Source organism: Fulmarus glacialis, unplaced genomic scaffold (assembly GCF_000690835.1).
Source record: "Fulmarus glacialis isolate BGI_N327 unplaced genomic scaffold, ASM69083v1 scaffold35415, whole genome shotgun sequence".
Taxonomy (NCBI): Eukaryota; Metazoa; Chordata; class Aves; order Procellariiformes; family Procellariidae; genus Fulmarus; species Fulmarus glacialis.
Window position 1 is genome coordinate 3,802 of NW_009214482.1, and position 22,729 is coordinate 26,530.

General features: G+C 37.7%; 1 protein-coding gene across 1 annotated transcript in view; it reads left to right on the forward strand.

The window, feature by feature from the left end:
- LOC104077364 (dynamin-3) overlaps nucleotides 1-22,729 on the forward strand; it is a gene marked incomplete at both ends in the record, with an annotated part of 83,446 nt that overhangs the window by 3,572 nt on the left and 57,145 nt on the right. The window contains 8 exons of the mRNA XM_009578566.1: nucleotides 2,695-2,830; nucleotides 4,178-4,245; nucleotides 5,720-5,858; nucleotides 7,802-7,888; nucleotides 9,939-10,009; nucleotides 13,685-13,733; nucleotides 16,653-16,658; nucleotides 22,383-22,496. Coding sequence (XP_009576861.1) covers nucleotides 2,695-2,830; nucleotides 4,178-4,245; nucleotides 5,720-5,858; nucleotides 7,802-7,888; nucleotides 9,939-10,009; nucleotides 13,685-13,733; nucleotides 16,653-16,658; nucleotides 22,383-22,496 — 670 coding nt within the window. The remainder of the gene's footprint in view (nucleotides 1-2,694; nucleotides 2,831-4,177; nucleotides 4,246-5,719; nucleotides 5,859-7,801; nucleotides 7,889-9,938; nucleotides 10,010-13,684; nucleotides 13,734-16,652; nucleotides 16,659-22,382; nucleotides 22,497-22,729) is intronic.

A 22,729-nucleotide genomic window follows, 5' to 3' on the forward strand; every position in this document is an offset into this window, starting at 1 on the left:
TTGAGGCCAACAGAGTATTCTGGAGAAATATTACTGTGTGCTTGCTCTCTTCTCCTAGGCACTTATTGTTGGTGACTGTCATGATATGGCTTTTGTTCTGCTGTAGTGCAGCCATTTTTATGTTCAAGTGATAGTGTATTGGGGTAGGTGAAAACGTCTTTCTAGCGGTTTGCCTCTCTAAGCAGACATCTGACAACTAGCAGCAAAATAGGTAATGTGATGTGCCACCCATGCTTGTGTTAAAACTGACGTGGCAGATGCTGACCCTTTTGCACTCAAGAAGTCATGAATTTAATACTGCTGCTGTTTGTCGGAGGAATTGCAACGATTTCTGGAGCTACATTATTATCGTAAGTTCTGAACTAGAAAGCTTTTTCACTGCTGAAGTCACTGTCCAGTTTGGATCTCATCCACAAAATAAGTCTGTCTGATGAGACTTTGATAACACTGTTGTAAAGTGATGGAACAGAGATGACTGTTTATCTGACTTTGAATCAAGTGGAAGTGGAATCAGAGCCCTTTCTTTATTGTGGTTTTAGCACTAAGGAAAAAGGGCAATGCTGACATTTCAGATGTCAGCAGCCCAGTTAGCGCCCGCTGCTTTACTTCATGCAGCTTCCTTACTTGATCTGTTTCCGGGGATGCTTGATACTCAGTATTGCATACCTCTTCACCTGAAAAGTCTGCCCCCCGCGCGCGCGCTCTCTCTCTCTCTCTCTCTCTCTCTCAAATTGTAGGCCTCTGCAGCCACTTTATGTTCATATGCGATTAAAATTTAGCTCTTAGAAGAGGAAACATCTAAAGGAAGAAAAAGAGAGATGTAAAATGTACCTGGCTCTTCTCTCTTATATGACTGTTGTCATGTTCCTACTCTGACTGATTTCAAAGGTTTTCAGCCTTCTCATTTCTCTAGGATAGATGGTAATAGCACTGGATTGTGAAAATGCGTAAGTTTTGGGCAGGATTGATTCTTTAATTAAAAGTCTGGAATTCAGAAGGGAAAATGGTCACCTGAACTAGAGAGGCTTTCTTGAGCCAGCTGAAGACTCCAATTTACTCCTTGTTTTCGTAACAACTGTGTCCAAAAGAATAGTCGGAAGTCTGTGCCTCATAACTTTACTGCAGATGTTGTGGTTGCAAAAACAAAAAACCTTTGACTCTTCCATGACAGTACAACATAGGTGTTTTTTTTCACTCTGTATATTTGGTGACTTAACTGCTAGAAACACATATATGAAATGTTGTGAATTGTTAGGTGTTGCTGGTATCTCATGCTTGTTCTACTATTGTAACATGTTCTAAAGGAAAAAGAATTGAATTCCATTTCAGCCTAAGTCATCCTACTTGATACTTTTCTGCATAGTTTTTTCAAATTCCTTCATTATAAGTAGGTGCTGTAAGAGAAATTAACTTCTTTTGTCAGTAAAAATTCTCCTCACTTTCCCTTTTTCTTTTGGGGTATGGAAAATAACATAACTAGAACCCTTTCCTCTGATTCTTGAGAACAAGTTCCATAATACATGTAAGAAAAAAGATAAATCTGCCTCACCTCACCCCATAAAATGATCTTAAGTTTCTGCAATCCTCTTCAAAAATAGAGTCTGGGGCCCTACACTTAGACTCTTTCTATAATTCTGTTAACTTGGCCATATAGGTATCTGAGGTATATGTACTGTTGATATGCAATGTTACTCTCTGGCAGAATCTGTCATTTCAAATTTTATGACCAAATGCCTGTACTTACTTTAAAAAAAAAAAAAAAAAAAAAAGCTATCCATGAATCTTCCATAACTGGGGGAATTCTCACGTGCGTTCTTCTAAATGCTCCTGCTGCAGAAGTCTAAGCACAACTAAATAAGCTGGAGCTTGTGGTGCTGACAGCTGCCACATTGACGTATTAGTACTGCTTCTTGGGCTAGCTTTTTGGTGTGGGAAAGTAAGTTCCTTAGCAATCTCTTCCAAATTTTCCAGCACTGGATCAGCTTAATGGCTTGATTCACATCATGCTGTTGGACTGTATCTTTTTTGAAAGATATTAGAAAGATCAAAGGGTCATTGTCAAGAAGTAAGCTCTCCGCAAATGGTACCTTTTGCCATAAAATTGGAGATTTTTGCTTGCGGTCGTCTGCCCCATTGAGCTCTGCAACAGCAGAGCTTTCTGTAACAGCACCTAAATACGGATGTGCTTTTCTATTCAAATACAGTAAGTATTATAACTTAAACGTCAGGACTTTTATTTGCTTATCCTACTAAAAAGACTGCTATCACTCTTTCTTCTCCTAAAAAAAAAAAAAGTATATATTTTAAAATTTATGTAATAAATAATGGTAGCGCTTACAATTTTGTGATCATTGATAAAACACGAATGTAGCCTGGTACCCTGCTGTATTTGTAGCTGACTTTAATATACAGTTTAATAAATAGTATTTAAAAAAAAAATACAACATTTATGAAGAAAGAAAATAATGTACTGAGCTATGTCCTGCAAGAGAGAAGGGCTGTGGTGTGTGTGTGTAGGTACGGATTTTATGGATAGGCAGCTTGGCTGAATGAATTGTTGTTATAAATACTTTTGTGAATTCCTAAACATGTGTTAATAGGCACTAGTAGTCACATAGTACTGAAGTAAGAGTTGGTAGTTGACGTGCTTAAATGGTTGTGTTTGGTTTTTTTCTCCCCTCCTTTGAAATTTAGGATGGTACAACAGTTTTCAGTGGACTTTGAAAAAAGGATCGAAGGATCAGGAGATCAGGTTGATACACTAGAACTTTCAGGAGGTGCCAAAATCAATCGTATTTTCCATGAACGTTTTCCTTTTGAACTAGTGAAGGTATTTAATCCACCTTGTTGGTGTGCTTTGTGTTTTATTTATGTATTCTTATGTTCATACTGATAGTAGTAAAGCCAAGATAAGGTCTGATTGGAAGAACATGCTCTTAACTGTGGAAGAAATTACATGAAGTTATGATTGAGACATTTGGCTTCATTTCTAATTTTGGATACTGGGACATGCTAAGAATTCTGAAATAGAGGAGTTAGAATATAATTTAGTCCCAGTTCTTACTATTTTCCATGCTTTTTTATTGTTTTATCACAAATGGTATCTTCCTTCTGGTTAGATGGGGCAGGCAAACACCTACAGTTGGTAAATTTAAGTTGTTGTGTTCAAGTAGCTAGTACCTATTGAAATTAGAGTTATGGAAAATAGCCATTTTCTGTGTTTTCTACTTCCTGTATTCAATGCATTAAACCAAAGTCAGCTTTCAGTCCTACACTTTCACAGTTGGAGGTGGAGCAGAAGCAAATTTGGTGTTTAGAGATAACATTTCTCCTCTTGAAACATCTTTTCTTGCTTACACATCCTTTGGGTAACAGAATAAACGGAGGTCCAGTGGGGTGTAAACTAATGAAACCTGGTTTCCTAGAATTTGTGTTACATATTCTTTGATTTTTCTTTCACTGCAGTGACTTCAGCTTCCCCTCACCATGAATTCTACTGTATCTCTAGTTCCCATTCTTTTACACTTTTCCTAAGTTTCCTTTCCACTTGTTTTATGTTCAACTCCCTTGACATCCCCTGACTTTCAGTTGGGTAAGAACTGGACAGGGTTGTGGCTGGTTCCAAGGTTTAAATGTGGTAGGTCAACTAGCAGTCCAACAGAACCGATGACAGTTGGGCTTAGGTAATGACTCTTTCGTTTGTGACAACACTAACTTCTCTTCCAGCTAGGTAGCATTCAAGAAACTTAAAGAAAAGCTTTATAACTTCATAACAGAGACCACTCCTCTCTTAAATTTGGTTGAAAAACAGTAAAATGGGAAGGGAAGGATAAACTGACCATAATTACAGAAGTTGCACCACTTTAGGAGATCAGGCTTAAAAGAAAAAGTCGCATCTTCCAAATCCTGTTTCTGGCTTACTCTATCAACTCTGCAAAATTGTTCCAACTTTGGTGTATCTGGAATGGAAGGGTGCATAATTTTCAAAAATCCTTACTGCTGCCTGTAGCCTTAGTGTTAAAATGTTTTAAAATACTTATGCTTTGTTTAGTGTAATTAGAAATTAATATTTTGCCAGTTGAACTTGTCTGTCTTCCAGTTATATTGGGAGAGGTAGTATTTTCTGTTTTATTAAAAACTTCCCCTAATATGATCTCATATGCTTTTGTTCCTCTAGATGGAATTCAATGAGAAGGAACTGCGGAGAGAAATAAGTTATGCCATCAAGAACATACATGGTATCAGGCAAGTGCTCCTATGTTTTCAAGCCCAGTCACATTATAGAGGGTGTGGTCTTATTAACCTGTGGACACACTGGCTATTGACTGCTAGACTTCGTTACTAACGCACTGCTCCCAGCAGCTGACTTCTTTTCTTCCGTTCCTTTACACTTCTGTTTTTCAGGTAGCTGTTTTGGGCCAAACAGTTGGTTTGCCCAAAGAGGTTTAATTTACCCAGAAATGCTGGAAAATTATTTTACAGACAAAATCAATTACTTTTTTTCTGGTAGTGTCTGCAATTCTACTAAGCCTGTGTTCCTCAAAAGTCGTAAGTTTTAGAGCAAAAACTTGTGTCTTGATATGGAAAAAAACTTTCAGCTTGTGTTGTGGCAGACTCCTTGCACTATCTTACTCCCCTTTATTCTCAACCATTTCTTGAAATGACTGATTTGCAAGTGAGTTGGTTGAGGCTTCACTTTGTGGATGTGTCTGCAGTATATTGTTAGGTTTGGGAAGAGGAGGTATTTGATTTTTTGGTTTGGAATGACCTAATTATTTCACTTTGACCAGCCTATTTTGGAGGGACACTTTATCAGATGCATACCCATTTTTTGTTCTTTGGACAATAGAACAGATTCCAAAAAGCTTGGGTTCTTCTTTTGTGTAGTTTTGGTTCCTCCTTCCCCCCTCCCCCCCGCCCCTCCCTCCCCGTTGTGAGTACATAATATCTTTCAAAAGCATTGCTTACAAGCTTTGTTGTTCTTAGTCTTTTGGAAAATGTTCTTTGCATTACTTGTATAGTAAATTCTCAAATGGTTGACTCTAGTAGCCATGGTGCAGTATTTGAACTTTTCTGGCCTTATTGATGGAAAGGTCTTGATGAGCAATTTATGGTAGTGAACTGATAGTGTGGGGGGGGTTTTATAATTTGCTTTTTTATATAATTTATCTGCCAAGATAGACCTTTGCAAGCAGTGTTTGACAGAGAAGTAAGGCCTATTTGTTTAGAACTGGTTCTGTGAGCTATCTGTTATATAGGTTCATATATCCTGCAGTGATCAACTGTGAAATTCTCCATATAGGACTCTGAGTATCAGAACTGTATTTCCTGTTGTGAGTGATGAGAAAAGTGCAGCTATAGGATTCTTACAGGTTTGCTATGCAAGTGATTGGGCACAGAGGGCTGCAGCTGCCATTCATCCCTTCTCTAAGGTTTGATGCGCTGCTGAAGAGGCTTTACTGCATTATATCAGTACTCTTTAGAGTCTCGCAGTCATCTTCAAGTAGTGGGGCATGTTTCTATTTTTACATTCTTACTCACAGTGACACTGTTTTTTAGAGAAAGGAGCAAATTTAGTTCTGTGGAAGTCTGTCTGTGTAGGGATTGTTATTACTCAGTTGTAAGCCTCTGAAAATGAAGATATCAGCAATTCAGTAAAAAAAAATCTTCCTTGCATGATGTTTTTATTACTGTCTTACATATTCTTTTATGTCCACAGAACAGGTTTGTTTACTCCAGATATGGCGTTTGAAGCCATTGTTAAAAAACAGATAGTCAAGCTGAAAGGACCTTGCTTAAAAAGTGTGGATCTGGTAATGCAAGAGTTAATCAACACTGTCAAGAAGTGTACTAAAAAGGTAACTTGCAAATAGATCTGGTAATATAAGTATAATGTAAAGGTATAGTAGATAATATAAAGCCTGTCTTTCATTTTATGGTATTATAAGAGATTTCTGATCTAGTCACTTGATGAACAGAGCAAGACTCTCTAAAGTAATTACAACTTTTGCAAAACTCTCAAGACAATGTAATGCTGGAAATGTTCGGTTTTTGATTCCTGTGTTTTGAATATATATATTCCCCTTATGATTGGAGTTCTTTTGAGTCAAGAGTTGCCCTCAGTTTCCTCTTTAAAACCATGTTTTCATTGGTACTGAAAATGGAACGTAGGCAGCAATTCCACAGATGTGTAAATCAGAAAAAAAAATTGTACTTTAAAGTTTTCTTTTCCGATGCTAATAAGAGGAAGAAACAGTGAAACTTTTCTAGAGCAAAGGCCTCAAATGTGTTCAGAGACGTCTATCAAGGAGAGAAAAATGCTCTTTCTATATTGAAACTGTACTGGGTAGCACCACAGTTCTTTGCAATGTAGTGGGCCCACAACTCCTCCTGTGCTTTTTTCATACACAACCCCAAAACATCTGATCTCCAGCTGTAAAGAAGTTAGAAGTGGAAAGCTAGGAAGACTTCTCCTTTGTATTTGTACATCCTTGCATTAGTGTTTACGAATGAGCTTGCTGCACAGAAATATTGAACATTTAACTGGAAAGAACCGCTGAGCATTGAGCTTCCTGATGTGAAATTTGTGTGCATCAATTAAACTTCTAACTCAAGATCCTGCAAGTGTAATAAATTAAGAATTACGTTCATCAAAACTGAACATAGCATTATTGTGAGTATTTGGGAATAGTTTTCCTGAGGTGTGTGCTTGGGTTGGTGTATGCTCTTAGAATGAAACCTCAGACTTCACACCCCACCCACCCCCCCAGCTGTGGCTAAGGAAGCATGTCAGATATATTAGTATGAAGCTTTTTTTTTTCCTCGCACTTTTCACCTTCATAGGAAAGTTGTCATCTGTAAATACTGAGACTCACTTGTCTGGAGCATTGACAACTAACAGTTGCTGATTTTCAATTCTCTTTTCTCCCATTACTCTGTGATATTCTAGAAGATCCCACTGACTCTTGTAGACTTCTTAGCTAACTGGCTACTTTTATTGTCTGACCTTCTGTTCATCTGTCTTTCCCAGTGTCTCAGAGAGCAGGGTACCCTAACAGCAGCAAGTACAGGAACAGTTCTGGGATGTGAGCAAAGGTGTGCTGAAGTTGTTGAGAAATATCCTGTCACATCCTTTGCATTTTTCTGAATAATGCAATTTTTTTTTTGTATCAATGAGCAGGTAAAGGAGCCATTTCTTAAAACAGGAAAGGGTGACAATCTTTTTGACAAATATCATAGAGAAGCGGATTCACTGCAATACTTTGAGTGGATTTTCCAGGTTTTTTCACTTTTGTCAAAGTTTGGAAGATATGTCACTTAAATTAATTGTGCAGATTCTTTTCCCAGTGCTATTGGCCAGATTTACTGTTGTGTTTTGCTGTTCACATTTTTTAAGTATTGTTATTGATATGTAAAGATGCTGCCACAAGGTGGAGCCTTCAAAGAACAAGAAACTTGGAAATTATTTAAAGCGCCACTCTGGAATTAGGCACAGTAGAAGAGAGAGGCATGGAGAATCCTCACCCCAAGGCTGATAAACTGTGGTTCACATGTCCACAGTGTCTTTTCCTCAATGTTCTATGGAGCAAAAGCACAGAAACAATCCAGGGTTTAGGTCTCTCCAGTTTCTCTGAAAAATAACCATTAATAGCAAGTAAGGCTTGCTTTGTAGTGTAGTTAACTTTTAGCCCAAGCATTTGTAGTAATTGCTGTCTTCAAACAGGAAAGGTGGAGGCTCCCCTGTTTGTATTCTACTGAAGCCACTCTGCAGGTGTAAATTTCTATTAATTTTGCTTTTCAGTTGGCAACATATCCAAGGTTGTGTGAGGAAACAGAAAGAATTGTTGCCAGCTACATTCGTGAAAGAGAAGAGAAGACCAAGGATCAGGTGAGAATAAATAGGAGATCTAATGGTTTGGAGAAGTGTGTGAAGGAGGAAAGTACTTACATACAAAGTACAATAAGACAATGAAAGATTTTTCCTTTTTTTTTTTTTTTTGTTTGTTTGTCTTCCCAGCAGGCTGCACATTTTAGAGGGAGAGAGATATTGCTCCTCTACCATTGAGCTTTGACAGAGGAGACTAGAATTGTTACAGAAAATCCTAATCTGGTCTTTCAAGATTAGGATTGGTGTCTTAAAGTAGCATTGGCTTGTGCCACAGTGTGCCATCTTCTTAGCTGTGCCACAATGGCTGTTTGTGGGAAATTGATTAATGATTAAACAAATGCACACAGAAATACCTAGCCTTTTTTCTACTTTGTTTCCAGTTTTTTGTAACGTACCCATCCCATGTTCTAATTACAGTGAGGCCTATGAGCAATTGTACTGGAACTCTTGCAGGAGTGACAAGCTTTCCCTCAAGTTTAAAAAAGGTTAAAGAAAAAAAAAAAATTCAGAGAAACTTGTTTAGAACATTAATCACCCAGCTAAGCACTCCAAATCCAGGAAATTTCAAAGCTTAGATTATGTGTGAGAAAATCCAGTAGAAATGGAAGCAGAAATTATTGTCTGGAGAGTGCAGAGGGTGACAAGAGAAATATTTGGGGAAGGAAGGCTAGAGCAGAGCAGAGCTCCTAAGTTGTTCTGGAGTCCTGGCTCTCTAATCCTGTGCGAGCTAGAGAGCTTTACGGTGTGTCCTACTTCTTTTCCTTTAATCTGTGCTGTGAATGGAGTCTTAAAAATAATTTTTTAAAAATTGTATTTGGTGGGCTTGTACTTGCAGGGAGTTCTAGTTAGCACACTCAGTTATTTCAAAATTTGGAAGGAGATACAAGTTATTTAAATAATTGAGACTTTTTTCTTATTATTCCATTCTTCATTGTGTGCACATACCTGGCAATGTCCCAGAACAAAGTACGAAATACCAGCTCTCTGTAAATGCCAAGAATTGGTCAAATAGGTGATTGTCACATATTCACATCATTATTTATGCTGTTAGCAGTTATCGTTAATAAATCAAAACACTAGTGAGGATATTTTCAGACGTAAGAGCTAGACCCAAATCCCCACTATCTTTTGCTCTGAGTGAGGCACCTAATATCTGCTGGAAATTGTGAAGAATTTGGGAGTGATGCTGTATTTGAGGAACTGTACAGAAATAACTCTGTACACTTTGAAGAGATTAAATGCTACCATTTAGTAGCAATAGGTTTCTTCCTTGCTCCCTGCTGATAAATGGAAGTCTGAAAAGAGGGGGGAACGTGCAGTCTCATGTATGTTCAAGAAGCTGTTCAAGGGTGGGAGTGAGCTTTATCTGATATCTTAGCAAGTTCTTTGCCGAGTTAGATTATCAAGTTTGAATCTGGGCTATTGAAGGACTGGCAAGTGATAGGTACACAAACCATTCATTCTGTTATTTCATTGACTAGCCCATCTCTCAAGCCAGATGTGTGCACCAGAATGGCTGTTTAGTATCTGGACTGTACATTTTCTGGGCCAGGGCTGGCTTACCTATCACTTCTTTGTTTGTACCTGAAGAAAATTTAGATACCCTGATTTTAGGTTTATGGTTCGGGTTTCTTGCTGGCTTGGCTGGAATGCTACAAATAGACAGAATTTTGCTTAACTTGCAAAACATAGAGTTAGAATCTATGTTATTAAATTAGTTAGAATCTATGTTATTAAACTCTCTCTGGCCATGTCTGATTGATCTTAATGAAGTGGACAAAGGCCAAGATAGTGAAAAATGAGGTCTGTCAGGAAAAAAATAGGAAGAGGGAATAGCTCTTCTGTAGTCAAGTTTATTAAACAAGCACATGAACAGAAAATTTAGAAATGGGATTTAGAAAATATTGTTGCTTTTGGCTTGAACTATTATGAAAGCAATATTCAATAATGCAGAAAACTCAAAAGTTCTGTTCTTTTCTCCCTTCCTTTTCCTCAATCTCTCTCTTCCACCTTACCTATCCTTTCTTTGCTCTCCTGTCTCCTCTAATAGGTGCTGCTGCTGATTGATATCCAGGTTTCTTACATCAACACCAACCACGAAGACTTCATTGGCTTTGCAAAGTACGTATATAGAGACTTTGTTATACAGACACTGTCAGTTTTTGGTTGTGGTGTGGGTTTTTTTTTTTGTTTGTTTGGTTTGTTTTGTGGGTTGTGGGTTTTTTTTTTCTCTTCCCCCACTAAGTTCAGAACACAAGTCCTGAAGCGTGACAGTGAAGATGCAAGCTGCAAAGTCCCAAACATGGAGGAGCATGCTCTTTCTCAATATACACAGTGTTGAACCCTGCCCCACTTGTTAGGGGATTCTTTTACCCCAGTTCACAAGCCTGGTTTCACTGAAGCTCAAGCTTATGTCTTGGTCTGGAATCACATGCATCTCAGGAAGCAGCTTTGGCAAGCCGATGCCCTCACTGTATCCATTTTAGGACCACAGAAATGAATAATATTGGTGGTCTTTCCACATTGTTGTTAATGCATATTTTGGGAGCTGTGATTCCGTGTGAAACAGTTTTGCTCGGAGTAATAGATGTCACTGAATTGTAAGTGTGCCTGCTGTTTGGCTGTAGAGAATAATAGTAGCAGAATGCCCTGCAGGGCCTGGTTTGACGTTCTCCTCACTTAATTGAAAAGGCTGTGAGAATATTCTCCAGAATGTTCTCTCTCAGCTTCCAGCAATTTGTGCCTCAGGGACTTCATACCCACATTTTGACATTAGTAAAAACATTAAAGATGTCTTCACTCTTTGAAGAATAAATGTTCCTTCAGCCATATTCATGCCACATTTGCCATAACAGTGTTTGGAATGACAACAGGTTTCATCCATGTGGGATGCTGGCAACAAAGTTTGGCATTACAGTACGTGTTATACTATGACCTATTCTAGTTAGCACTGTGAAGGAAGGTCTGCATCTTTGGCAGTATATCTTGAAGGTTTAAAACATGGAGTTCAGTAGGCTGAGAGGGGAGAAGGCAAAGCCAGGCACTATTTGTGTTTGGTTTGAGCAACTTTCTCTAGAATTGTTTGCAGGTCCTAGATATCAGTTCTCTTGACAAATGACAGGATGTTGCAGGAATGGTAGCTGGCCTTCTAGAGGTCAAGATAACAACCTGCCTGCTATTTACTTCTCTTCATCCTTTTCTGACAGGAAAAAGCCTGCTAAAAACACTCCATATGTATTCATGGTGTGTGTTGTGACCCTGGGAAGTCACATAGTCCAACCTCCTGCTCAGAGGAGGGTCAATGCTGAGTTCAGACCAGGTTACTCAGGGCTTTGTCCAATCAGATCTGGAAAACTTCCAAAATCGGAGATTCTCCAGCCTCTCTGTGCAGCCTGTTCCAATGCTTGCCTCTCCTCAGTGTGAAAAAACTTTTCCTTGTGTCAAGTTGGAACCTTCCATATTTTATAGTCTTGGATTCTGGAGTGCCAGGTATCTCTGGAGCTATTTCATTATCTCTCTCCCCTGGAAAAACTCCCCTCATGGATGCTGCAGCTGGGGCCTGTAGTTCAGTCCGTGGTCCTCACTGCTGTGTCTTTTCCAAGGAGTTGCAATGCCCGAGTTCAATTTCTTGGGAAAGCTGCTTCCTCTTTTGCCAGCTGAGATCTACAAATCCCCAGCCGCTGTGCATGTAGTATAAGCAGATAACAAACGGCTCTTTGCTTAAGTTCACTGATAAGTTTAGGCAAGTGTTTCTATAGGTTGAAACTGATGGGAAGGGAAGTATCTTTGTTGACTTGTGCTCAACTGGAAGAGAAAACTTGGATAACTAAGAACAATTTAAAATGTAAAATATATTAATTTATGAGCTGAACAGTAGAAAATACACATTTTAAACTATAATCATGTTATTGTTATAGCAAGTATGTTTGACCTGGAAAAGGAAATAATTTTTGGGTAGCATATGGGCTTCTGCAGTGTCTAAACATCCTGGACTACAGATTCCCCAGATTCCCTAGTGTTTCCTTTCTTTTGCTGAGTCTTTTAGCCAGTTGTCTCATGTGACTGCAGTGTTTTATCAGTGTAACTCCGTGAACCTTGTTCATAAGAGCGAGAGCACAAGACATTTCAAACTACCTTGCAGCATTGCGGGGCCTGCGGCAGGTACAGTGCGATGTGAATTGACTTGAGAAGGATTTAAGAATGCCAATATTTAGAACACCTTTGCATAGTTATGAAAATGTGAAATCTTAGAATATTAATGTTTGTCTCATTCAGCAGAACAAGTAGTAAAATGTAGGGATTGGGTTTGTTTCCAGTTGGTGTAACTTAGACATAGCTACATGCTTCAATCTACATAGTGAGTAATTTGTATTTAGAACAGTAAATAGAGGACCAATTGCTGGGCTATTTCTAAAAGGTGTGGGTTTCTTAGTATGCTGTTAAGTGGTCTTAGCTTTCCTAAGGTGATAAAATAAAATAAAATGAAAAAACCAAAACCAGACCAAAAGAGTGGCAATTAGGTTCTCTAAAGCCATCTCATGTGTGTTTCTCAAACACCACATTGGAATTGGTGAGGGATTAGTGCTGTGTTTTCTGTGTGCGCGTTATTTAATCATAATTTATGCACCAAAGCTTATGCAACTCAGATGATGCGCCAGAGACTTGCAGTGTTATTTGGTCAAAAGGATCTGAATGATTGAGAGCTAAGCCCAGTGAATAGGTGCATGGAATAAACATCCTTGTGGATCTTGTCACGGACAGCATGTGGACTGCTGAGTACGGTCTGAAGGGCAGGATCAGAGTTGGGATGGGGCTGAGTTTGGTGCTTCAGCAATTCTTTGAAACAGCAGCTGTGCAAAAAACAGTTGCAGGATTGGCCCATAGGCTGTGATCCAAGCACATCTTTCTTTCTTACTCTTTCAAAGCAGTGTTTGTAGCTTTTTTCTTCAGTTAATCAATGCCTGGTGAAATGGTATAATCTAATCCAAACAAAACTTCCTGTCACCAGTGGCCGCTCTGGTGCTTGAGTAGCCAAAGCCTGCTCTCTGAACGCTTTTCTTCCTCTTTCCAGCAATATTTTAATTTTGTGGCCTAACACGTACAAACCACCATGTAATGCAAATGCTTTTAGAATTAATGGCAACTTGTATGTTTTTGAGACAGGAGTGTGTTTTGTTTCAGGAACTGGGATTACCAGAGTTCAAGAATAGAGCATATTTTAAATATGGTTTAATTTCAGATATGCTCTATTCTTATATGATTCCAGCTTTTTGAACCGGCTTTGTGATGGCTTCATCCATTAGTTATATTTACACCCTCAAAGTGCATATAAATATTAGAATAATAACCAAAACAAACTGTCAAGACAAAGCTATTAAGAAGCCTCCAGCAGGGGAGGATTTTGTTGTACGGCACTAAATAACAGAAATGGCTTGCTTTTTGTCTCTTTTGAATATTTATAGAGGCTAATGTTTCCAAAGTTACCCACATGAGCCATAATTTCTCTGTGCTTTTAGTAACCTTTACCAATCAAACATCTCCTTGTTACAAAGGAGATGATTAGTAGGAGCTGTCTGCTGTGCATGTCCTAAGCAGGCAAATATATGCAGGCATTCCTATATCGTAAGAAAAAGTAGTTGAAATATGCACATGTATGCAATGATTTTTCTGTGTTTCTTTGTTACTCTAGCTTTCTGTGCTGGGATCAGAAGTAACTATTACTGCTAAAGTCTATTCCTCGGGAACTGGCTTAGTTCGAGTTTCTTCAGTATAACTCTTTTCCTCTGCTTCCCTTAGTGCCCAACAAAGAAGCAGTCAGGTTAACAAAAGTGCAGTGGGAAATCAGGTAGGCACCTAACAGAGAATGGATAATGGCATGTGCAAGTTAATCCAAGCTGTTTGGTTTTCTTGGCTGCATTTATTTGTTGTAAGTGTATCATTTACCTTTTCTGCTTCAAACACATAAAATGCGTCATCATCGCCTTGTTTTACTGAATTTTTCAGAGCCACCTGACTTTCATTGTTATCATAATTTATTGTTTAATATTTCTGCTACTGCTTGCACTGCTGGTTAGTGTCTCCTCTCCCATGCCGTCTAGTGTATTGAGTCTTTCATGTTACACATCAATGTATTTTGTCATTAACTGCAAACTTGTGAATTTCAGAATCCAAAATGCTGGTGAGTACTTGCTTGTGTGTGCTTTGTCATAGTCATTTTACTAGTTTTTACGTGGTCACAGCTTAATAGCAGTGAAGGGGCAATTCAGCAAGCAAAAGCGGATTTGCCTTTACCTCTTCTGAAAACTTTCAGTTGACTTCACAAAGATGTTGACTATGTACCATAGGTCTCTTTCAAAGTAAACAAAGAATAACTGGTTGATGGTCTCATTTTAATTAGCAATTTCACTGAGATTCATTAATGAAATTACTTGTTTGTTTCTTTTTATCACATAAGAACATGGGATTGATTCTGCAAGATGCTAAGTGCTCCTGAGCTTTGCTTCTTTCTTTGCTTTTGTGTGGGCCAGGGGTGCTCAGTACTTCCCAGGATCAGTCCTCTTTTTTATATGAGATGAAAATAATGAAAATGCTACAACTTTGAGAGTTTCTGCTCACTTTGAGGGTTTTGCAAAGTCTCAAACAGAAAGAAAATGTTATGGAATAAGTACATACTTTAAAAGGAAATAAAAAATTCTAGTAAAAATCAGACAATGAAATTTTGTATGAATAATTACCAGTATTGAATGTCTTCCTGATGTTTTCATGTGCAATTTGGTCAAACAATGCTCAGGAGGTAAAAGTCAAGGTTTTCAAATGTGACCACTGAGTTTAGATCCCTCAGGTGATACACCTGACATTTCAGAGTGTCTCCTATTCTGCTGTTGTAGATGAGAGTTCTAGCATTTTTTGAAAACTTACTCGTCTTTTTGGGGATAGAAATCCAACCTCCTCCTCCCACCAAGAAATTGCTAGTTATTTTTGAGATGTTAGTTAAAATAATCCATTAACTTCTTGGATGCGATGGTCCCCCACAGCCTGACCAGCATGAGTGGCGTTTTTGATGTAATATATGGTTTGGATTAAAATGAAAAAAGTTGAAAGGTCTAAACACTGAAATGGCTTCAAAGACTAGTCTCTCCCCTTTGAGGAGAGATTTCCTTCTTATCTATCTGTGCTGGAACATGTGTCAAACACAACAACCGTCATCACTTTGCAGTGTCCCATAAAAGGAAAATCGACCAATTATCTGACTTTTCAAAAATACACAAATAAAATGAATGATTTTTTAATTAAGTGAATGTTCTCTCTCTAAAGAAGTGGAGAAAAAGCTTGGGATTTTAAATTAAATGTTGAAACTTGATTACTTTTGGTATAAAGGACTTTGCTGAACCTTTTATTTTAAAGATAATAAACAGATGTTTGTAAGTTAATTGTTTGGAGTTGAAAAGAATGAGAAAATGTTTCTGAAATAAAACTTCATTTTTGCAATTTGCTATTTCAGGGAACCAATCTACCGCCTTCAAGGCAAATTGTACGAGCTAAGTTCTGTAAGCTTTATTGTGCTTTTTCATTTAGCTTCTCAGAGGGCAAAGTTTGTCTCTAACTCATTGGTTTGTTGAATACTTGCTATTAAACTATTTAATGTTAAACTGTCTTGTCTGTAACACTTCCACAACAAAGTATAATTGCAGTTCATCACTTAACTGCTACTAACCTGCTGTTACAAGTATGAACTAGTATAACTTAAAATGTTGTAGAAAACTTTGAATAAAATTAATATTTTTATAATTTACTGAGTTTCTCAGACTAAAATGACTAATTGGTGTTTATTTTATTATATAACTGGAAAACAGTTTTTATTTGATGTAAGTGCCTCTATTCATAGAAAACCTCTTTTTGAAAGGTGGGCAAATAAGTTTCTGGTAACCGAAAGGAAACATTAGCTCTTGCGTAAACGAACATGCTGTTTATGGGTACAGGTACTGTTCTTGGTATTTTTTTTATGTAAAAGAATTACTTCTGATAGAAAAAGTGAGTTTTATTAATAAACTTAGAAATATTTAAAGCCTTTTCAGCATTCTTTTCATAGCACCAGGAGGATCAATATATTATGGACAGACTCTTTTCTAACCCTTCCACCTCATGAGTAAATAAGTATGTGAATGCCTTTAATACTACTAATTAGAATTAATTGTCTAAACAGCAGTTAATTTTATAACAAGTTACTCCTGGTTCAGTGATAGTTAGGTGTAAGAAGTAAATCTTTGTATCGTGTACATTCTTTGGTAATATCTATGATGAAAACATATACATTTTTCCAGTTTGTTGCCACATCATCAAGTTATATTAGTTCTCTTTTCAAACAAACTTAAACTAAACTTATGTTCAATAAAGGAAAAAGGACTAGGCAGCGCTGATTCTAAAGCAGTGGAACTGAATCTCTTGGGAGATCAAGATCATTAAGTTTTCCCAAAATAGTGGGATGCTCATTTGCAATCCATTGCTTTTCTTTTTTTGTAGCTTGCTTTAAACTGGAGTGATGCAGATAACTACTAACTATTTCTGTGTATCTCAGAAATAAGATGAGCACAGCAATATTGCATTTTTGGAAGAAGTGTAATGCCAATTCCTCTTAACATGTTTTTGCTCCTTTTCCTTCTACTACTAATTTATCCTCTCACGCTTAATCTTTGGCCTTTTTTGTTTGTCTTTTCTTTGCTACCGCCTGAGGTTTTGACCTGACTCCACAAAGTTTCTTTTTAAGCCACAGGTTAGTCTGTCTTCTAATTTGTTTGAAATAATCAGTGTAATGCTTGGTTTTACACAGCACACTAGCAAGATCTGGTTCCTGAAAGCTGACCCACTCTTAACTGTGTATTTTGTGTATTGAGATCTGTTTTGGTGGCTAAAATTTAGTGTTTTAAGCTCCCCTTCATGATAAACCTTTGAAGATGAAGGTGTCATTGCTCCATGTGCCCAATTGATACTCTGTGTGTGAGAATGCAAGATACTCAAATTATAGAGGATTACATATAATTCATATGAAATTCTGTTTTGTGGTTTACTTCTGTGGCAAAATCTGCTGCTGTGGAGAAGGGGCTTAATCTGAACTATGAGTTTCAAGTCACTGTCCAAGTGATTTGGAGGTTTGGGTTTGGCTTTGTTTGACCTGCCTCTTTTCCATGTTACACCAGCAGTCTGATTCAGTGTTCTGGACACAAGTAGCATTCAGACCCCATCAGTTGGCCTGAGCTATAGTGCTAATAAGTAACTTTTTCCCTAGTAACCTCTTTTTTTCTTTTTAATCCTGCTTTGTAGCATACTTTGCTGCTTCTTTTCTCCAGATACACTTAAATCCTGTTACCTTGCATGACCCAGGAAAAAAATGTGTTTACAGAATTTTTTTAAGCAAGTAGATGGAAATGGAAAATTGTGCCATGGTCAGTGAGGTAGTCATGAAAAATCATGACAAGGCTGTTCTGTTAAGAAATGCCAGTGTTTCTGTACAAGAGGTAGTGCCCATGGACAACCACATGATGCTAAATTTTGAAATATCCTTGAATGAGACATGCTGCTGTTGAATTTTCACCTTATCAAGACTAGAGAAGTATTGCTGTTCTAAATGGCCTTTAACTATACTTTTTAGGTTAAGATTCATGATTGACTTATCACCTCAGAATGAGACCTGCTGCTGTTTCACCTTTCTTGAATTTTCACCTTATCAAGACTAGAGAAGTATTGCTGTTCTAAATGGCCTTTAACTATACTTTTTAGGTTAAGATTCATGATTGACTTATCACCTCAATCTTTGTTTAACTACATTTGGAAGCATGTTTCAGTTTTTCACTACTGAGTGCTTTGCTTCAGTAAAGACTAAATTTTTCTTTAAAGTAGACACGTGTTAGGACTTATATCACATAACTTAAAAATAATGACAGTGGCTTATTATGCAGTGATTTTTGGGGAAGCAATGTTACAAGATCTTGGTTGTGTTCAGTATCAGAACAGATCTGATCAGTTTATGCTCTGACATTTGGCAAATTACAGTGAAATACTGTATTATGTTTCCCCTCTAATCTGTTGTTCCTTTTTAGCCTCTGTAGTGTGCGAATCTTCATGTTTGAACCCAAAGAACCAATAGCTTGTAAGGATGCCTCACAGAGTAGTTTTTGCAATTTTTATTCTCTCAATGTGCTTACTATTTGGTAATACATGTTGTTATGACAGTGATTAGAAGATAGAGTTGTGCTGGGAGTTGTGTTGCATGTTCAAAATTATTTCAATGGAGTAACGTAACACAGCTTTAACAGAAGTTATGTTAACTCAACAAATGCTGCTGCTTGTGTTGCTGTGGAAGTAGCCAGTCTCATGATTTTCACACTTGTATTTGTCTGCCCAGTCAATTTCACTTACCTCTCACTTATCTGGAAATCATCTTTCAAATACTTCTTTTAAAGAAATGGAATGCTTTCTGATTCTCTAATGTATTTCTTTTACAAATACCTTATTTGATTTAATGAAATGAATAACTCATGCAGCAATACATAAAATGTACTTATTGTGTCAAATCCTGCTTTCCTGTTTATCCGTGAAGTGGTGGAGAGTTAAGAACAACAGATATGATTTGGGTTTTGTGCAGCGGAACTATCAGAAAATTACTTCCTTCTGGCTTGTTCGTGTGCATTCATACCCTCTAAGTTTCATTTTTCAGACACCCAGATTAGGTATCAGGACCCTGAAGGAAGGAACTGTGTCATCTTTTGTTCATCCTGTACATGGAGTCCAACTACCGGTCAGAATATTGTCTTCACTAGCTTCTGGCAATGCCCATATTTTTCACCTTCCTGAAGTTCATAACTCATGTCACTAATATCTGGTTTGCACAGAGTGACATTTAGAAATACGATAGAAAATATTGAAATGGATCTCTTAAATCCAAACCAACCAGAAAATGAACTAGTGAAAACAATAATGAAACACACTACCTTCATTTTTCAAGCTGAAGTACTATACAATGTAGCTAACACAGTAGTTTAAAAAAAACAACCACCACCCCCCCAGTCAGAGTTTTTTTAACTTCAAAAGTCTCTTTGAAAATCTTTGCTGCTTATTGCCCATGGAAGGACATTTATTTCTAAAATATAGCTTGTGTTATTTTTTGAGATCATTTTGGCTGTAGTCTAAGGTGTAATTCAGCTTCTCTGGAAAGTAAAGCCATGTTTCTTAATCTCTCTTTCTTTTGCACTTACACCTTGATCCGACATCTCCCTTGCACCTGACCCCAGCACTGGTACTGAGTATTTTGAAAGTGTAGCTTTTTGTAGTTAACAAAATGTGCCTGGGAAACGGGAACAATTCAATGAAAAGAACATGAGGCTTAGCATACTAAGCTCATCTTCTCTCTCTTGATGTACCCTGGAACTGCTTCCAAGTATTTTGGATAATTATGATCTGTTTTAGTGTCCAGGATATTGTAGAGAACACAGTGCCCTGTTTTCTCAGAGGGGTATAGATAAACAGGTCTAGAAATTTGCACATGATAAACACATACCGAAGTTATTGCTATAGCATGGTGCTCTGCTCTTTGTACAATGTTGTCTGGGAATGACAGCTGGACCTAATCCTCAGCACACAGGGTTTTTGAGGAAACAACTGGCAAATTCCTTCCTTTACAAGACAGTGACCAATGTTTGTATTAGCAAGTCAGCGTGTCTCTGTCCACACCCAGTGATGGTTATGCATCTATGGGGAGATGCGTTGGACTGCAGCAAGACAGTCTTTTGGAGCTATGCAACTAATGTATTAGTTGTATTAAAAGTATTAGAAGTATTAGAAGTATTAAAAGTATACCCCGTATTAAAAGCTTCATTACTTCTTAAATGACTTGTATAGTTTAAATTTTAAAATCTTGGCTTGGTCTGTTCTGAGACCTCTACCACAAATGTGTTCTTGTCAAATTGAGAAAATTTGACTCTTATTAACATGCTACAAAGCCTATGGTAATGATGAGGGAAAGCACTGAATGGAATAAGCAGAGTGTGCTACTTCCCTTCCCTTTTAAATGCTCATCACCTGTAAGGTTCTTGAACATGCTACGTGGGTGTTTCTTACTGGTTTGCTTCTAGAAACCATCTCTTTATCCCTACTGTGACATCTGTCTTCAAATCGTAGAATCATTAAGGCTGGAAATCATTTACCCTCTCTAAGATGTGTGTCCAAACCAGTTTTCAGTAGTGTGCTGATCCAGCTGCCTGTGCTTCCTGTATGTGGATATGTGCTTTAAAGGGAACAACACAGCATTTTCCCTGCAGACAGCAGGGTTCAACAGCATCCTCTCTCATAGCCTCTTATTTCAGTTTCTTTATAATGTGGGAATAACCACCTTTGCAAATTTGCCATGAAGTATTTAGTTTGCTAAATAGCAAATATAGCTCACCTTGTTGCGGAGCTAAGTTCAAGTGGTTGGGGAACCTTAATTTCCTGGATTTTTTCCTAAAATTTCTTCCATTTGCATTTGTGTAGTTCAGCACAGAAAAAAATGAAATTAGCTTGGTTCCACAGCTTGTTCTGTGGCAGCTGCCTGAAGGCCAGTACACTGGCTACATACGCATGTTGCTTGTTTCCTGTTAAAAGTTTACTTCAATAAATGTTGTAAAATAAAATGAGGATTTGATGGGTAATCAAGTTTGTATCAGTATGTTTCCCTTAACTTGCACTCAGACAAGCATTCCATGTCTATTTGTACTCAGTAATGCCTCCCCCCCCCCCTTACTTTCTCTCCACCCCACAATGAACATGAATATTAAAAATAATTACAAACTTCTGCAGAAACCTTTGTGGTACAGGCTGTTCCATCCAGTCTGCTCATGCTATACCCTTGAGTCTCTCTACAGGAGTCATGTCCAATTCTCTCATAGCTTTCTGAGTCTTCAGAACCAAATCAATGCTTTCTTAGTGATTTTCTTACAGGCTGAAAACCCGTAGACTGTTTTTGGATCTTCAGTGGTTTTCTTACACTGCTGGCCTGCTTGGTAGTGAGTGGGAAAACATGATAATCTTATTTGAAATTAAATTGATACTCTTGGATTATATGCATTACCAATACTTTAACCAGATTTTCAGGTGCAACTTCTGATCTCTTTCTTTGGTTTAGTTATCAAATGTAACTTAGTCCCTTGCTCTGTGCAATACCAAAGCTGTTTTTTTCAGGGAGCTTACACAAACGTGTATGCTGAATGCGAGTGAATTCCGATTCTGAAACTTTTATAGATGACAAGGAATAGATACTGAGCAATGTTTTTCTCTGGTTGTCTGTTGATATTGGAGTTACTAGTCTTGTAAAGCCCTATGAGAGGAATGTCAGTCTTGTATATTTCTTTAAAGGCAAGAGGAAACTCATGTTTGATCACACAAGTCCATGCTTGTGGGACTTGTTGAGGGAGTTCTGAAGGGCTTCTCTGAGCACTTCTTTCCATCTCAATACTTCATAGGCAGGTAAAGGGTGTTGCTGTGGGGAGAAACAGAATGGCTGAGGTTCCCTGCATCTGTGTGATTGGGAGAGGTCTGTTGTCTTGTTCAGAGTATGATAGGAAGGAACGTTTGCTTTCTCATATATGTATTGGAAAGCAATAAATGTTCCAATAAAATTGTAAGTTTCTATATGATCCATAAACCAGTTCTCATGACCATTCTCTCTTCTTCACCTCCGGAATTCTCTCATTCTTCTTAAGTTTTCTTTTGTCCCTCTTTCTCTTTGCATGATGTAGCCTCCTGGCCTTAGTGTTTATAGGTATGCTGTTCCCATCTGTTCTTTCATCTTTGGCTTGTATCTATTTTATAAAGTTCTGCTTTACCCATTTTTTTCCCTGATTTTTATTGCCGCCTTAGGGTTTTTTTTTTTTCCCCTCTTTTCCTTTTCTACCTTATGAGAGGAAATTAGCTCTCACATACCTCTCCTTACCGCTTCCTATCTTAATTTCAAATTAACTGTAGAAGACTTCTCCACTTTGTCACTTGATTCAACCCCTTCTGAAAATTCCGAATGTGTGCCAGAAGCCACTTGCTTTGCCAGAATCTAGGTGCTTTTCCTAGTATCCAACTTTACAAATGACCTTAACAATTAGACTAGAACAGAGTAGTCATATATAAAGTTGTATGGACTTCTACAATGTGTTATTATACAGCAAATAAGCATCTTCAAGTTTACACGATCCTTAATGCATTCATACTTGCTGTAAGTACAACACAATAATACTCAGGCTTCTCTCTTTCTCCAGCCTTTTGACTGAAAACACTATATTCACTTTGGTTTTTTTTTTTTTTTTTTCCTTGAATGATAGGAATGTGCAAAAACTCTTGAATTTGCCAGACACTGAAAAAGTGCACCTGTTCTTGTTTTATTTAGCAAGTCTTTATTTAAAAGCGTGAATGCAGCAGGAGAATTATGTCAAGTGAGTGATGAACTAAACTTGTACCTGACTGCACCTCTGCACAGGTCATCCGGAAAGGCTGGCTGACTATCAACAATATTGGCATCATGAAAGGAGGATCCAAGGAATACTGGTTCGTTCTAACTGCAGAAAGCTTGTCCTGGTATAAAGATGATGAGGTAAGGAATGAGTAACTTTTTTCTACTGGGGAAAAACCCCAGTATTTATTCAGTCTTCTGATACCAGCTTAAATTATTAAATCAGCTTGTACAGACTTGAAGTGAAAGAATGTTTTAAGGTTTTACCTGTGTTTGTTAAATTTTCCGGTTTTGGTTCATGGAGAATGCTGACCCTCTAAGACTTCTGTTGAAATGTTGATAACATAAATACAGGGTGTTGTGTGGGATGTTTT